This window comes from Anopheles ziemanni, chromosome 2 (assembly GCF_943734765.1).
Source record: "Anopheles ziemanni chromosome 2, idAnoZiCoDA_A2_x.2, whole genome shotgun sequence".
NCBI classification, from domain to species: Eukaryota; Metazoa; Arthropoda; class Insecta; order Diptera; family Culicidae; genus Anopheles; species Anopheles ziemanni.
The window spans coordinates 48,355,275-48,372,258 of NC_080705.1; the positions used below are offsets into that span (position 1 = coordinate 48,355,275).

General features: G+C 40.0%; 1 protein-coding gene across 1 annotated transcript in view; it reads left to right on the plus strand.

Annotated features, from left to right (window-relative positions):
- Positions 1 to 347: 347 nt before the first annotated feature.
- The window catches only part of LOC131293708 (putative nuclease HARBI1), an 18,431-nt gene continuing 1,794 nt past the window's right edge, over positions 348 to 16,984 (plus strand). The window contains exons 1-4 of the mRNA XM_058321782.1: positions 348 to 478; positions 538 to 973; positions 1,044 to 1,188; positions 1,258 to 1,497. Of these exons, the coding sequence (XP_058177765.1) occupies positions 348 to 478; positions 538 to 973; positions 1,044 to 1,188; positions 1,258 to 1,497 (952 nt within the window). The remainder of the gene's footprint in view (positions 479 to 537; positions 974 to 1,043; positions 1,189 to 1,257; positions 1,498 to 16,984) is intronic.

Below are 16,984 nucleotides of genomic sequence, written 5' to 3' on the forward strand. Positions count from 1 at the left end.
ATCCTATCCAGTGATAAAATCAACAATCAAGAGCCAAGTTGTTAGAGAATTTTATAGTTTTCCTTAAGGGGTGCGTATTACCCCATCCACCCCTACTTCTCCCCCCCTCAACTCTATCAGAGCTATTCCGAGATCCGTTTCGAAACGGTGTCGAATGCGCTCGTCTCGAATCGAGATTTTTTCGGTATTCTAACATTCGAATCGAGTCGACAAAGTCGACATAGCTGTTCGGCAGTTGTCAAAACCAAATAGTCAACACAGCTTTGGACGTTGAATGTGAAAAGTTAGTTGTTGTTAGTAGAGTTTCGTGTTTACGAGTTTTACGAGTTTTACGGGTTTATTTTAAAATGATACTAGCGTCCTTTGTTAATAGCAGTAGTGATGATAGCGATGAGGAGCAAGGAACGATAATAAATCTTGCTTCGCATCGGCGAATGATCCGAACTGCGACAGATGCGTTGGAATTGCCTGACCGAGCGTGAGTTTTGTAAAACAAGGAATAAACGAGATTAAATTAACCTATTGCTTTCTTTTTAGCTTTATTAAGAGTTTTCGTGAGTCGAAGGATATTTTTGTTAGTATTCTTCGTGATATTGAGCCAAGATTTGCTCCAGTCAAAGGACGCGGGTTGACTGTCAAAGAAAAACTTGCCGCTGCTTTGCGATTCTTAGCAGAAGGCAGTTATCAGCATGGAGTTGGACAAGACTACGTGGTAGCTATTGCCCAACCAACCTTCTCTGCTAGTTTTCAAGCAATTTTGGATGCTATGGAAGCCACACTATGCCCCAAGTGGATTTCGCTTGAGATGAGCAGTAACGAGAAACAAGAAGCAAGGCGTTACTTTTTTAGAAAAAGCGAAATACCCGGCATTGTGATGTGCGTAGATGGTACACACGTACCAATTATCGCTCCAAAAATAAATAAGGATCAATTTTACAACCGAAAGGGATTTTCCAGCTTGAACGTAATGATGGTAGGCTTATATATACGTTTTTACAATAGTAGAGCTCTTATTTAGAAGTTTAATCCCATTTCTTTTAAAGCTTTGTGATCATCAAATGAACATCCGATACGTGAATGCCCGATATGGGGGAGCCAATCATGATGCTCATGTTTGGACTGTTAGCAACGTAGATAGTTATTTTGAAGCAAAACATCGGAATGGAGAAACCGCATTCAGAGTACTTGGTGGGTTTAAGCGATAAAGTTGTATATCAACTAAAATGTCTAATTAAATTACGATATAAATTCTTTCAGGAGATTCGGCATATCCTTCAAAACCATGGCTTGTTACGCCGAAAAGAAACGCAGCTCATGATACTCCTGAAGCAAGATACAACTCTAAACATGTACAAGGAAGGGAAATTGTTGAGAGGACGTTTGGATTACTAAAATCCCGGTTTCGATGTCTTTCAGATGCAAGACAATTGCACTACGCACCACAAAAAGCAGCTCAGATTGTCAATTTGTGTAGCGCATTACACAACGTCCCAGCGGGCATTGTTGCAATACATCCCCTCAAAATTCATGATTTTTCTCCCCGCACCCCCGTAAGATCCCACACTTGCTCGCGAAGTGCGACACAATTCATTTTTTTAAAACGCCACACTACTCCGGAGCACTTGTGTACCGTATGCGTGATATTGTTTGCACCATCGTAATAATATGGTTCCCGATTCCGTGTTACTCAATATGGCGCTTTATGAAGATCAAAGACTTACATGCTTCAAAACATCGACAAACATGTCCCTTTAGAATAAATGAAACAATAAATCCTAAAATTTTCGAGGATATTTAAAATTTTGTTATTGCTGAATGGTGCCAACATTATCACGCATACGGTACATGAACATGCGGGTGTATGGCGTGTTTTGCATTCCCTCTCCTAGCGCTGCGATGCGAGCGAGCTTTGCGAGTGAAACTTGACAACTTGATCATAGTTGTTTTGGGTTTTGGTGCGAACACAGTGATAAGTTTTCAGTGAAATAAGTTGACGAAATCACACGTGAAAACGTTATGTTTTCATGCCAAATGTGAAAAGAACGCATGTGGAGAGGCGACGACATCATTAGTGGTGAAATAATAAAAAACATCTTTCTTAAAAACACATGATTTGCTTTCTTTTCTTTCTGGGGTGTTTTGTTAGCCTCGGGTATTGGGAACCTCGAGGTGCAGGTCGAATGTACACACGAACAGAAGAGAGTTCACGCGAGGCGATCGCGTGAACCATTCGACTGGTCACGCGTGACGTCACGATTCGTTCATTCATATTTGGCTAATCTTTGGCTAATCTTTTTCGAGGATTAGCTAAAGATTAGCCAAAATGTGTAGCGTTGCAAGCTAATGATGCGCAACAATGCCCGCTGGGGTATGCGTTAGAAACGTCAAATTACGTTGGCTTCAAACAAAAGCGATTGAAAACAACAAAATTTAACAATTTTTAAAAAATAGTCAGGTCGTATATAAATATTTTCTCTATACATTAAATGAAGGAACAAAACCAATCGCCATTTATTATCCAGTAATCCAATTATCTTATACTATCAATGTAATTAAAACTAGCTATTATATCTAACTTATTATTAACCATACATTTATGATAATGAACTTAATATTACTTAGTTTTTTTTTTCTTTAATTCTACGAGTAATTCTTTAAAGAGATCGTTTGATAATTTTTTTTCTTCTCTCAAACGTCGCAGCTCCACTGCAGTTTCTTCATTCGAGGCAATTGATTTTTTCTCTACTTCGATCTTTTCCTTCATAATATTTATCATATCTTGATTCTGTTTTAAAACATCGTTCAAACTTCGTTTCCTTTGGAATGCAAGTTTTTGCCTATTACTATTTGCTAAAATTGTAGGAGTGTTTAACTCGCTACTATTACAATTTTCGGAGGAAGCAACTTGCGGTTCCTGTCTTTTTATATTTGCCGAAGAACCTTCCTTACTAGTGTTACCGGGGGACGCAATTTGCGGTTCCTGGCTTGCTGTATTTGCAGAAGCGCTTGCGTTGCTACTGCTACAACTTGCGGAGGAAGCAATTTGCTTTTGCTGGCCGGTAGTAGCGATTGGCAACCCAAAAGTTTTAGCATCAATGCCAGTAATAGTATTATGAAGATTTGTTAAAGCAGCTACACGTTCTTCTAGGTCGCTGAGACGCTTTACTTTGTATGAACCACCTCCTGTACCATTTATAGCACTTTTGTTGCATCTCAACTTGTGTTTGGTGTTGTGCTTGTAATCTGCCCAAACCTATGTAAAAAACAACAGATGATAGAGGTTATGCAAATACTACCCAATATATTCAAATGAATGTGTTTTACCTTCTTCCAAGCAACGACCGGTTTCACTGGAGGTCCCAATGCATTTAAGTTTTCCGTCAATTCCTTCCAAAACACACCTACCCAATTCCCTTTTGCTGTGGCTCTTGCGACCTCCGGTTCTGCCTCCATTGCATCTACTAATTTGTGCAATTGCACTTGAGTAGAGTACTCGTTACGTCCACCCGAATTGTTCATTTCAATATTATCACTAAAAGCAAAATAATCGTCTGTTAAAATATATTAATGAATCATTTTTCAGAATACTTACACAGCGTTGCTCCAGCAAAATTAAACACAACTTCACTTCTAACCGCTTTCAATCAGACTATTGGAAGTAGAATTGAGGGGAAAGGAATGGTCACCATAGCAACCATAGCCCGCTTGATTTAAATGAAGATTCTCTACAAAACATCGTCCCGTCTGACCGGACTAAGCATTAATGCTCCTCAGGCACAACTCTCAATTACAAATAGTTATTTTTTATCCACCGTCCAATTGAGCAGATATCATATCAGAATAACTTGGATTAGGATTTGCCACACAGTTTAATACAGCTTGAGTTCTGACCGGGCGGTGGTTTTTAGTAAAACAGCCTTTTTATTTACTAAAAATACCGTAATAGATTCAGCAAATTTTAATGCATATTATTTCCTCAACATGCACCTGTGTAACCGGACCTTTTAACCTAGTTTTTTTTTTTATCAAAAAACCAAAAATTCGATTTTAACAATAACCATCAAATCGAATTATCGTACATCACCAAAGGTTTATTGAAACCATTAAGCGGTAACCCTTAAAACACTGTTGCATACACCTTGATAAATCTCGAATTCGAATTTGGTAATGCCGAATATCGAATCTCGAACATAAATCTCGAACGTTCGGATCTCGGAATAGCTCTGATTATCAGGGCTATTCCGAGATCCGTTTCGAAACGGTCGCGAATGCGAGCGCTCGTCTCGAATAGAGATTTTTTCGGTATTCTAACATTCGAATCGAGTCGACAAAGTCGACATAGCTGTTCGGCAGTTGTCAAAATCAAATGAAGAAAACAGATTTGGACAATGAATGTGGAAAAATCGTTTGTAATTACTGGGGTTTCGTAGTAAAATCTATGTAAAATGATATTATCTTCCTTTTAATGGTACGCATGTATCAATCACCGCTCCAAAAGTAATAATAACAAGCAAATCGAATTATCGAACATCACCAACGGTTTATTCAAACCATTTGGCGGTAACCCTTTATATACTTTTGCATAGACCTTGATAAATCTCGAATTTGAGTTTGGTAATGCCGAATATCGAATCTCGAACGTAAATCTCGAACGTTCGGATCTCGGAATAGCTCTGTATGTCTTTCAAAGTTTGGAATGCGTTCTTTGCATTTTGATCAAATTTAATAGGAACATTTTTTGATTCGTTTTTTGAAATTTGGCGATGGCCATCCTCCCCTCTTAGGAGTTTTGTGATGGGTTTTGCCAAGTGTGCATAGTTTTTGATAAACCTGTGGTAATAACCCGACAGTCCTAAGAATCTTCTCAGTTCTTTGAGGTTCTGTGGTTCTGGGATTTTTTTTATGGCTTCAACTTCTTTTATGTTTGGCTTAAGTCCTTCACTTGAGACAATGCATCCTAGGAATTCTACTTCTGTTTTTAAGAATTCGGATTTGTCTGGCTGTATTTTGAAATTTGCGGCTCGCAATGTGGCTATGATAATTTTCAAGTTTTGCAGATGTTCTTCAACTGTTTCACTAAAAATGATAATGTCATCGATGTAAACGTGACATATTTTTCCTATATGTTCTCTCAAAGTGTCGTCCATGACGCGTTGGAATATGGAGGGTGCGTTTTTTAATCCAAAGGGCATGCGTTCGAATTCATATTTTCCGTTGTTTATCGAAAATGCAGTTTTTTCGATGTCGTTCTCCGACATGGGTACTTGATGAAATCCTGATGCTAAATCAAGGGTAGTGAAAAATTTATTTGAGCCTAGATTGGCTAAAACAGTAGATGGATCCGGAATAGGATATTTGTCACTTATTGTTTGAGTATTTAATTTTCTGTAGTCTACGACAAGTCTATATTTTTTTTTCATTGGCAGCGTCCAGTTTTTTTGGAACAATCCACACTGGTGCATTGTATGGGGATTTTGAAGGTCTGTTGATTTCATCATTTAGGAGTTTTTCAATTTGCCTGTTAACTTCACCTTTAAGTGCTTGGGGATAAGGATAAGTTTTACTGTAGATTGGGGATTCATTTTTTGTCCTTATGGTAGCTTTTACTTGTGAGGTAAAAGGTAATTTAGAATCAGGTGGTTGGAAAAGATCCTGATATTCCTGTAATACGTGATGTAGCTGTATTTTTTCGTTTTGGTGGAGATGACTATCGCAGATGTTTATTTTATTTACTTCCTGTAGTTCATATTGTTGTAGGGGTATTACATTTGTGCCGTCAATGATTAATTCATCATTTGCTGTATCAATAACTGCTTTGATTTCTTTCAGTGAATCGTGCCCTATTATGGCATCGAATGATTTCAAGTTTTCAAGATGGTAAAATTTTAACATTTTATCTGAAAATGGTTGGAATAAACGGGCTTGTGAATAAGCTTCGATTTTTCTGTCTCCTGCTACAGAAGATACATAAAATGGTTTATCGATTTTATGGGAAATTTTAGCATGTTTCGGGTGGATATAGTTCTTATTAGAACCGGTATCAATGAGCATTTTTAATGGCTCCGAGGGGTTACCGTAAAAAAGAAAATAAGGCAACGCCGAGTTTAGTCTAAAAAATTAAGTTCTGCGACTTCGACAGTGTCACTGAAGTTGCATCCTTCTTGTTTTTCAATGGGTCGGAGGTATCTCTCGAACGATTGTAATGTGGTTCACCGTATTTGAGTGTCCTGACTGTGTTTGGATATTATTGACCCTGGGACGTTTTGGGGGTCGAACGTTGTTTGAGTTAGGGCGGTTTCCATAGTTCACTTGTTGTGTTCTGATGGAATGGTCAACTTCCATAGGCTCTGGTGGCGGTTGACGTTGAAAATTGTTAAATGGTTTTTGTTGATAGTGTTGGTTGTTCTTTTGGGCGAAATTATTGAAATTTCTGTTTCCCGTGAACGGTTTGGGATGGTATGGCCTTGGTGGCGGAGGTGGATTTGTATATCTTATGGGCGTTGGTGGCGGTAAGGGAATCATATTCCTTGGTGCCGTTGGTGGGATATATGGCCTTGGTTTGGTTAGCATTTTTCTTCACTCAATATTTTGAAATGAAATGCAGTAGCTGTACGCTCCTGCTAGGGATGTCGGTTCATAATTTCTAATGAATTTATAAACGTCTCCATCTAGTCTTCTCATGAAAGCATCGATTCCTTTTTTGTTGTACATTTCGATTAGAGCTCTTGAGGCTTCGGGGTGTGTGAACCTTTCGTCAGTGTTTATTTGATTTGCTATAAGCGAGAGCAATCTATTTACTTCAACGTAGTATACTTCCAGTGAGTGGTTCTTCTGCTGCACGCTCATAAGTTGGAAGTCTAATGTTTCCAAATCTCTCTTTTTACCGTAATACGTGACCAATGTTTGTTTGATCAGGTTCCAATTTATGCCTACGTTTGAAACAACGAGTGAATCGTTCGCTTCACCGCGTGTTTTTCTGCGAATGAATTTGCAGATCATATGGTATTTGTTTTGGCGTTCAAGTGTGTCTGTACTTTTAGTTTGGTACAGTTTTACCAAGCTGTCTACGTCGTTCAACCAGCTATTCAGTTCGCTGGGATCCCCAGTGAAATTTGGTAGATCCTTTACCAAATCAGGGATTTTTTCAAAACTTTCGGGATTTACACTTGTTCCATCTGGCTTTGTAAAATAAAGCGGTGGATCGGAATAATCGATTTGAGTGGGGGCGACATTGCACGCTTCGAGTGCGGCAATGCGGTTAATAATTTGGTCAAGGTCTGGTCTCGACATTTTGAAGGAAAAAGATTGTAATGAATTAATAAGATCCTCCAGGATTTTTTTTTGTTTTAACACGTTTTTCACTTCACTAGGTAATTTTACTTAATATTTGTTAATCGCGTTTTTGTAATCACTTGATTTTTGTTTCACAATTTTTACTAACTGTTTTTTTTTGTTACTTACAGTACCATACGCATCATGTATCGGGCGATGGTTTTATGATTTATGATGCTCCTCTGACGGGCGTTGTGTTTTACTGCTCCTCTAGCGGGCGTAGTTTAGTTTCTGGAAAACTGGCTGTGAATGACTTCCTTCTCGGTGTAATGGATGGTTCCTTTTTGTCCTGTGTGAGCTGCTAGCTGCACAGGTGACTCGGGATCCTTTTTACACGGCTGGACTCGGCGATCAGGAAAGTCTTTTTAAGTTTGGGATTCGGTGGTAACTATCACTCTAGCGTGGTTACTTTCACTTCCACTTGTACTTAATTTCACATAGCGCGGTCCCTATTCGGGCGCCAGTTAACGCACTGCTGCGGGTGTTTGAGTTTTAAAAAAACTTAAACTTTATTTCCTACAACATATGTGCGGGTTAATACCCAACTATCGGTTTCGGATGCTGGATACCAACTGATGGTCGGTTCGCGATCTGGATCGTTGGTTCACGGTCTTCTGATTCTAGGTGGTCCGCGTCGCTGCGGGAATCTGCAACTCAGCATAATGCGGGCGGTCCGCGTTGCTATGGTAAGCTGCAACTCAGCATAATGTTGTGGTCCGGGGGCCGCGTCGCGATGATCGAATGTTGACTCACAATGTATGCTCTGGCGATGTCCACAATGTATGCGATGGCGTTGTCCATAATGTATGCGCTGGCGTTGTCTTGACTTACGGTGGGTGGGGAAGCAATTCGAAGCCCAATTCATGAATTTTTGCCACCGTTCTCAATGACTTGTGGCACGGTGCGTTGTCTTGGTGGAACAACAAGTGGCGTTCACAATAACAAAAGTTGCTTGACAAAAGACGCTCTGTCTCACAAACTAATTGACATACAGACGTCAAATTTTGACACGAATCATTTGAAGGTTGGTACTATATAAAAATAATATGCATTTAATACTAGCGGCGCCATCTATGTGTCAGACCGGGGACTTATCAGCCAACCTGTTACATCAACTATACATCTTCCTCCGACTAGAGGTACAGAATCTAGTTCTGCTGCTTCTAACGAAAATAGCGATGAAGAACTACCTTCTTCGATGTTGTCACTGCCGGCTATTCCTCTAAGGCCTTGAGGCACAAGAGCTTTGCAAAATATGCGATCGCACTTAGCGCAACATTTTAAGGACAATGATCCATTACCATTTTTCCTTCCGCATCCTCATAGACAATAAGATACTACTGAAATATTTTCCATCAATATACAAATGAAACATTTTCAATCAATATACTAATGAAATATTTTCAAACATCAACATAATTGTTGCAAACGCAACGTTGGTGTGAAATAAAGGAATTTTTGAGAGTTTCTTTTGTGGGAAAAACTAAAAAATTAGTCCTTTATTGGTCTATTTTTTCACACTGAGTGTGCCACATCTGTGGCCCCCCTTTATATCCTTTTGCCCGTGAGTTCCACGGGCAAAAGTAATCAGTTGGTACTCAGCCCGTTACATTGAGCTGCTCCGTTACAAGGTTTTTACAAACCATTTGTAACAATAATAGAGTTTAAATTTTTGTTCCAAGTCATGTAACCGCTGAGGTAACTAGGCCTTAAGTTAAAATTGTTGATTATGCGGTTATGTTGATTATGATACTATTATACAGGCGGTATGTTGGTTATGATACTTAATTCCTGACTGTTTATCTCAAAACAAAATCCTACTTCGGTCACCCTTATGAAAGATATCCAGTATTTGGGAAACCTTTCTTCCATAAGGGGTAAGCAATAATTCTACTATCCTAACCAACAACATCCCCTCAAAGAAGAACAAAATAAAAAGAAGAAGATTACTTATACAAGGAACAGCATATGTTAGTAGCCATACCAATGTTCCTGGTCATCGTTGTCAGCTCGTATGTAAAAAGTTTTCTATCTTCTCCCATGCTTGAAATATTATTTCAGCTCGATCAACTGCAAAACCTTTTCGGCGTCTTGAATCGGCTATAGTAATAAAATTGATACAACTTTCTCCTAACTTGCCGTTACCTCGTTAAGCTAAACTAGCCCGGACATGTACGGGCCCCGTCAACAAAGTGTTAATATTAACAACTTCCACTGATCGATAACATATGAAACTTACGTTTTTTTTAAATAATGTTGGAGCTACTTGGAGTATCCATGATATTTTATCAATAAATGTGTTCGTAGCACTTCACAAACATTAAATGTCAGGCGCTATAATGAACTCGGTTGCTCGGGAGTACCGAAAGCTGCTTATTGTTTAACCACAGACTTAAATCTATGACCAAACATGATAGGAAAAGTTTTCGAAGGTTGCGCAAAAGTGATATGGTAAAAACACACTATTTGTTATACTATTTTTTTCTGCAAAGAATGATAGAAAGGTGTGCATTTATTGTGCAAATATCAGAGATGCAATTAACGACATTTTAAGAAATAATTTCCAACACAAAACTGTACTCTTCAAGATTCAATTTATTTTTTTACTCGGTTTAAATAATTTTTCTTTCGGTTGCGGTTTTCTTTCGGCTCAATAGGGTAAAAGTACCAATTTTGGCCCACTTAGGGAAGGGTCTCCACAAAATAAATCTTTGCATTAATTGTACCGAACATATTACAATAAACTGGGTATGAAAATGTAGAGTAGCTATCTAAGCATGCATTAAAATTCATATTTTTGAGTTTATTTGATGTTTTCACTGAAATATTATCAATATCCGAACATACTTTTTGTCGCTATTTTGGCCCGCTTTGCTTCTATTTTGGCCCACCTGTATACCAGTTTTGGCCCACCTGAAAAATGACTTTTTTATGTGTTTTATGGTTTTAATAATCTTTATAATGATTTACAATCTGCTATTTACTTTTACTTTTGTTAAATAAGTAAGATAAAATGTTTAATTCGATATTTTAATTTCCACTTTTTTCCAAGTTCATCGGATTTTCGTTTAGACAATTTCTGACAACCAGGTGTCAGTGTCAGAATGCATACAAATTTCGTTTCAATCGAAACCAGATTTCCTTGCATCTATTTTGGCCCACTTTTGCATCGAAATTAAAATTATTTCTCGTGCTCTAAAATTCAAATAATGTTTTGATAATTCCTAAAAACGCTCAAAGCTTTAGAAAAACATTACTTCAGAATTTTTTACGCAGTGGTTGCTTATATCTCAAGGTGGGCGAACTATCTGCCTACGGCATGTTTTTTTGAAAAAGAGACAGCTTCGTAGTTTTAAGCGATTTTCTCGAAAAATATTGATGCAATCGCCTCCAAATTTGGTATTAAACAAGAATAAATTGACCTCAACACTAAAAAAAATGTTAGAGGGCATTTTTATTTGAAATCATTGAAATAATTGATCTACTTTCTAAGTGGGCCAAAATTACATACGTGGGCCAAAATACCCTCACTCAGCCTAATTAAAAAAACAAATGTTATAGATTCAAATATGAATTTATTACTTGTCATACCAGTGAACTCTACAGCCCTGTAGTGTAAACTAGCATTATTTCGATGTGTCAGCGATGTTCGTGCTTGTATCCCGCATGCATCGGGAAACACGGCAAACATAAAAAGCAGGTTGTCAAATTGATCGCGCGTACAAGTTCGCGAAACGTTGACTGCCATGGCTATCATTTTTGATAGCCAATAATGTTTCCTGGGGTGCCATGGCTATCATTTTTGATAGCCACCTACCATGATTTTTGAAGTAGTGTATCTTTGAAATGACAACTCTAACCTAAAAACCCTTTGGTAGTTACATAGTTTCATCTCCTGTCTAGCTTAATTTGTGGTTGGTTTTAAAATAACTGTGGTATGAAAAATGTTACAGGCTTTTTTAGTGGAATGTTTTTCGTTTATTGAATTACATGGGAATCGCTTTGTCTCTTTCGCTAAATGTATTTGCGTGTCTATTGGTTGAATGAGACGGATGCAGTCGCGTTGCTAATACGAAAGCCGTTTATTGAAGAAATCTTGAGGAGCTATATATTTAATAATAACGCCTATAGAAATAAACAAAACCATTAATTTATTTCAATAGCATCAATTGCATTGAATTAAATAAACGATACAAATTTTATTCTTTATCATTTCTCATAATTTAAATTACTTATCATGGATTAATTCAAAGCAGTCACGACAAGTGTTGTGCTTAATGAATCTCTCAATGAGATTCATTCATATGAATCTGCTGCAATGAGTGATTCGATTCACGAACCGAATCTTGAATGAAAAAATCTCCACGATTCATGAACCTCAACGATTCACGATTCTCCTCGATTCTTCGGAGAGGCGTGGATTATGCGACAAAAAAAAGAAAAGGGGCACTCAACCCAGTTTTGGCTGATGACTTTTCCAACCTTGGTGTGTCATGAGGATTTTCTGATTCATTAATCTTAATCAGATTTACACAACTTTAGTGCCCTCTCATTTTCTTCCTGCTTGTTTTCAAGCCGGGTTTCATTCATTCTCTAACTCGGGGTCCTCACTACAGCGCGACGTCGCCTGACAGGCGCTGAACTCCATACAAAAAAAACCTAGCGCGATGTCCCGCAAATCACGCAAAAATAAAAGTGCCCCGGTGTACAAAAACTTGTATGCAATCACTGAACGCCATACATTAGAATTACTGAACGCCATATGCTTGAATTACTGAACGCCAAGCAATAGGAGTCTTTTTGATATATGGCGTTCAGTAATTCGAAAAATGAGAGGAAAGAACTCACTCTCCTTCTTTTATGGGTTACCCCTCCTCGTTTCTCCCTTCCCACATTTTTCCCCATACCCTCCGGGTCACCCATTGCCCACGAGGGAAATGTCATCCGAAAATGTAAACAACAACTATTTTGGAATTTACCTTTAGGTTATGCTACCGTTTTATTAATTTAATTTCTCTTTTTACACTTCACTGGCACTACTCCTAGGTCTACTTCTGGCAAAACCTGCAAAAGAAGAAAGACTATATCACTTATTATGTACAATTATGCACAATATAAAGATGGAATACTTATCTTCTTTCCATTGCCAGCATCAAGTGGAAGAGCGTTGACAATACTGAAGCACGATCGATTTTCATCTGCTTTACATGTTTAAATGAAAGCAAACACTTTATTAACCAATCTTATCTATTAACGAGCTTGGTTAGATTGAAAACACAACTATTTTTCACACTTATATTTTTACTGCACACGACGCACGCCAAGTGCTGCTGGCAGCTATCAACACTGAACTAGAGTTGGAACGTTGGAGCTGGATCGTATGTATTCATTTGCTCCATATAAGAAATTTTTCATTCCTACCGTAAATTAAGTTTTATTGGCTCCTCATATTGCATTATGAAGATTCATTGTGCTTAAAGATTGACCCACTCGTTGGTAAGTGGCAAATGACTGGCATGCAGACAATTTGACGAAAGCTGTTCGCTCCGGAGCAATCATTTACCGGTAACAAATTGTTTGAAAGCTTGTAATTACATAAGCTGTGAAATCATATAGCCACCTGAATACCAGCTCCTTGCTCACACGGAACAGGTAGACTAGCATTAACCACTTGCCAATTTCAGGCTTTACTGCGTACTTGCCTGAGCAATCAAGTTATCTTTTCGACGCACGAGTCAACTATAAAAAGCAGTATTTGATCGAGCAGCGAATATAATTCTAATATTCGTTTTGTCCGTGACTTAATCAGTAGCATAAAATAATGAATAAATGAATAAAGATTATGGTGTTATAATACCATATTTTTTTATCTACGAAAGGACTCGCTCCTTTGCTGGATCGGATGCGAAGATGTCGTTCTTTTCTGGAGCTATCCCATCACTACACTGATTTGTCTTTAGACAGCAGGAATGCTGACGGCTACTATGGAAAAATACGATGGTCAAAAATAAATCTAATTGGTGAGCAAAAAACGTGTTTGCGAAGAAATAAACCATAAAAAAATATGTTTGATTGGATACTATTTATTTGTAAGTGCGTCCAGTTGTATATATTAATCAATCGCACTAAAAATCGGCAGTAACATTGTAGAAAAATATCCGGAATAAAACTTTGACCAGATGTAAATCAAACCTTCCTACTGTGGCAAATGTAGTTAGGTTTCGAGGAGAGTGAGAGATATTTGAACCATGGACCCCATAGGGGGTGAAGCAGGAAGGCGGTGGGTGAAGAGTAGCTAGCGGTTGTGTGCAAGCAGCAGTTTTTAGGGTAGGGTGGGTAAAACAGTCAGTGAAACGGGTAGAAATTGTGTGCAAGCACTCATTTTGTACCGCGGGGTGTGTGTTCATCATACATACTAAGGTTCAGTTTTCGCGACGCTCTATATTTCGTGAAGATTTTTACCGTTTTTTCGTCATCTAACGGCCTTTGAGTGTATCTTCCCATAAACTTTCAACGCCTCTGGACAATTAGAGTCTGTTTGTTTCGCTCGTGTGAGCCTCCCTGTTCTGCTTATCCAAAAAGTTTTGTGGTTGCTGTCCGCGGCACCGCCAGTTTTTCGGGTCTAAACAAACGCCAATTTGTGTATGTGTCATCTATCGTCATGGCCCCTACGTGTCCCGCCTGCGAAGATCTGGTTGACTCATCCGAATATATGTGTGCAGGCTTCTGCAAGTCAACTTACCACCATAAGTGCATTGGTCTAGCCAGCAACTTGATCAAGGAACTAAAGCGTCCCAAATCGCAACTGATTTGGCTGTGCCATGGATGCCGGGATTTTAAAGCCAAGGGCATGTTTCCTTTGATCCGTGAAATAGACTCCCGGCTCACGGAAATTAAAAATGATAAAATTCTTAACGGTCTGAAAAGTGAGATGGCGTCCGAAATTCATAAACAACTGACCGGCTTCATCAACACCACCGTATCCACCACCACCAACGCGCCTACCGTATACCCTTCATCCGACCTGAATCCATGGCTCAACTTTAACCCGATTAACACCACCGATAGAAATACGCCACTGAACGCGCCTAAACGTAGGCTCGTTGATCGATCACCGCCACCGTTACTAACAGGCACAGCGGACATTACTTCTCCATCGCTTGTGATCAAAACTATACCTGTCCCTGAGAGAGAACCCAAGTGTTGGCTCTTTCTAACACGCATTGCACCTGATGTAACAAAACAGCAAGTCTAGACAATGGTACAAAAGCACGTGGGGACCGAGGACACCGTCGTTTACTCCCTTCTTCCCCGGCTTCGAGAACCCTCGACTATCACCTACGTTTCCTTTAAAATCGGTTTGCCTTTATGCTTTCGCGAGAAGGCACTCAATCCTGAAACCTGGCCGAACGGACTCGTATTTCGCGAATTCGTTGATCGTCGCCTAAACTCGTTAAAATTTTGGCGTCCTACGCCGAACCTACATCATCCGCAACCGTCTCAGGACCAAACAGAAACACAACCCACCGTACCACACGAACTTCACATCTAACTGGTCACCAAACGAAACACATTTCACAACCCACCATCTACTATCAGAATGTGAGAGGAATTAGAACCAAAACCGCCGAACTGAGATTAACTGTGTCTGAGTGCGAGTATGATATTGTGTTCTTTACTGAAACGTGACTCGACGATGCGATTCCATCCCAGATGATATTCCCATCTCAACCGACCTATGGATACTCAGTGTACCGTACCGCCCGGAGTGTAATGAATAGCACTCGCTCGCGGGGTGGAGGTGTCCCAAGCGCCACAAGCTTCGGGTTGAGGCTGGAAATCAATGGGCAAGAGCGAGATGGTGATATCCTTGTCTCTTTTACACCAACGCAGAAATTTTCCCGTCCCGCCACCGCCAGAAATCTCTCCTTACCGCGCCCATCTGTTGCCGCGGCAGCCGATCCGAACTGAAAAATCGATTTTTGTGATTGGCTAGCCGAATCCTCATGTGTGAAGTCATCGAAGTGCGCATGCGCAAGTTGCATGTACGAAGTTTAAATGCCCTGCGCGATCGGGTCTTCGAAGACCCAGCGCGAGCGATCGAAAACCCAGCGCGAGCAATCGTAGACCAGTCGAATACCCAGCGCGGTCGAATACGGACGTACGGGTACCCGTACGGGTATACCCAGCGCGAGCGGTCATTCATGCATACGTACGCAGCGCAAGCGATCGCTAAATGAAGAGCAAAAACCGAAACGCGGTGGCCATATGAATTCGCTCCGCGAGAGGTTTAAATGGCTAGAGCGGGTTGAGCGTATACCGATGCATTCCCATACAGTCCATACAAACGACTACACAGTAGATATATATTGGGCCTTTAGCACACCGTTCTCAACAAAGAGCAACGGTCTTGCGGTAGGTGCGCAGAGACCGGAGTGGAAATAACGCGGTTCAATTCCGCGTAACAGCTCGAGACATGAAAATGTGTAGAAGGAAGAGAAGAAAAAAAGAGGGAGGGCCCCGAAAGGGGCCTCCATTTTTCGTTTTTGTCGTGGCAACTTCGGTTTTTATCTTCGTGGATCGCTGCATATTCTTCGGCTTTCACTGCATAATCCCGGCATATGCATACGAGTATGCGGGTTAACATGCAGCGGCAGCCCCGAAGAGCTGCGTTCCAGGGGGTGCTAATTGCAGTTTCATCGAAACTAAAATCTCAAGAGTGTCCCGCCGCTGTCCGATCTCTCGAAATGATCTGGGTGAAAATTCATCTCGACAAGGGGGTGCTCTACCTAGGGACTGTTAATATCCCACCATATTTAAGCAACAACTACGGAACACTACGCGATTTATGTCTTTCAATCGAAGCAGTTGTCAGCAAATTGAGTTCCAATGATCGCCTCATTATTCTAGGGGATTTTAATCAACAAAACCTGATGAACAACAGATCGTTTAACGACATTGTTGACCAATTTGCACTGAATCAGGTCAACAACATTTCTAACTCACATGGCAGGGTGTTGGACCTAGTCCTAGCGGACGACAATACTTCCCCACTTCTACATGTACTTGAGCCACCTGAACCTATGATGCCGGTCGACATGTATCATCCCCCCCTAGCTATTCAATGTAAATTTGGAACGGTGCTCAAACGCAGTAGTTCAGATGGCACAGCTCAAGATCTGGACTTCTACCGCGCAAATTTTGATCACATAAACACTATTATCTCGGGCTTGAACTGGGGCGGCCTGTACCGATCTAACATCACCGTAGACGAAGCAGTAAAAATATTCAACGAGAAGCTTACCGGCATATTTATGGAAACAGTACCACGTCAAAAGCGGCCAAACCATCCTCCCTGGTCAACCAATGGTCTAAGAATAATTAAACGTCATAAGAAGGCTGCTATCAGACATTATCACTACAGATCAACTTATCTTAATCGCTGCAGAGCATCTGTTTTAAGCCGAGAATACCGCTCACTAAACCGGTCATTGCACAAATCTTATGTCAATCGTATTCAACACAGCCTTCGACGCAACCCGAAGCGATTCTGGTCTTTTATCAAAACGAAGTCGAAGAAACAGATACCTTCATTCATGACATATAATGAAACTACTGCCAGCACCGAAAAATATATTGCCGACCTATTCGC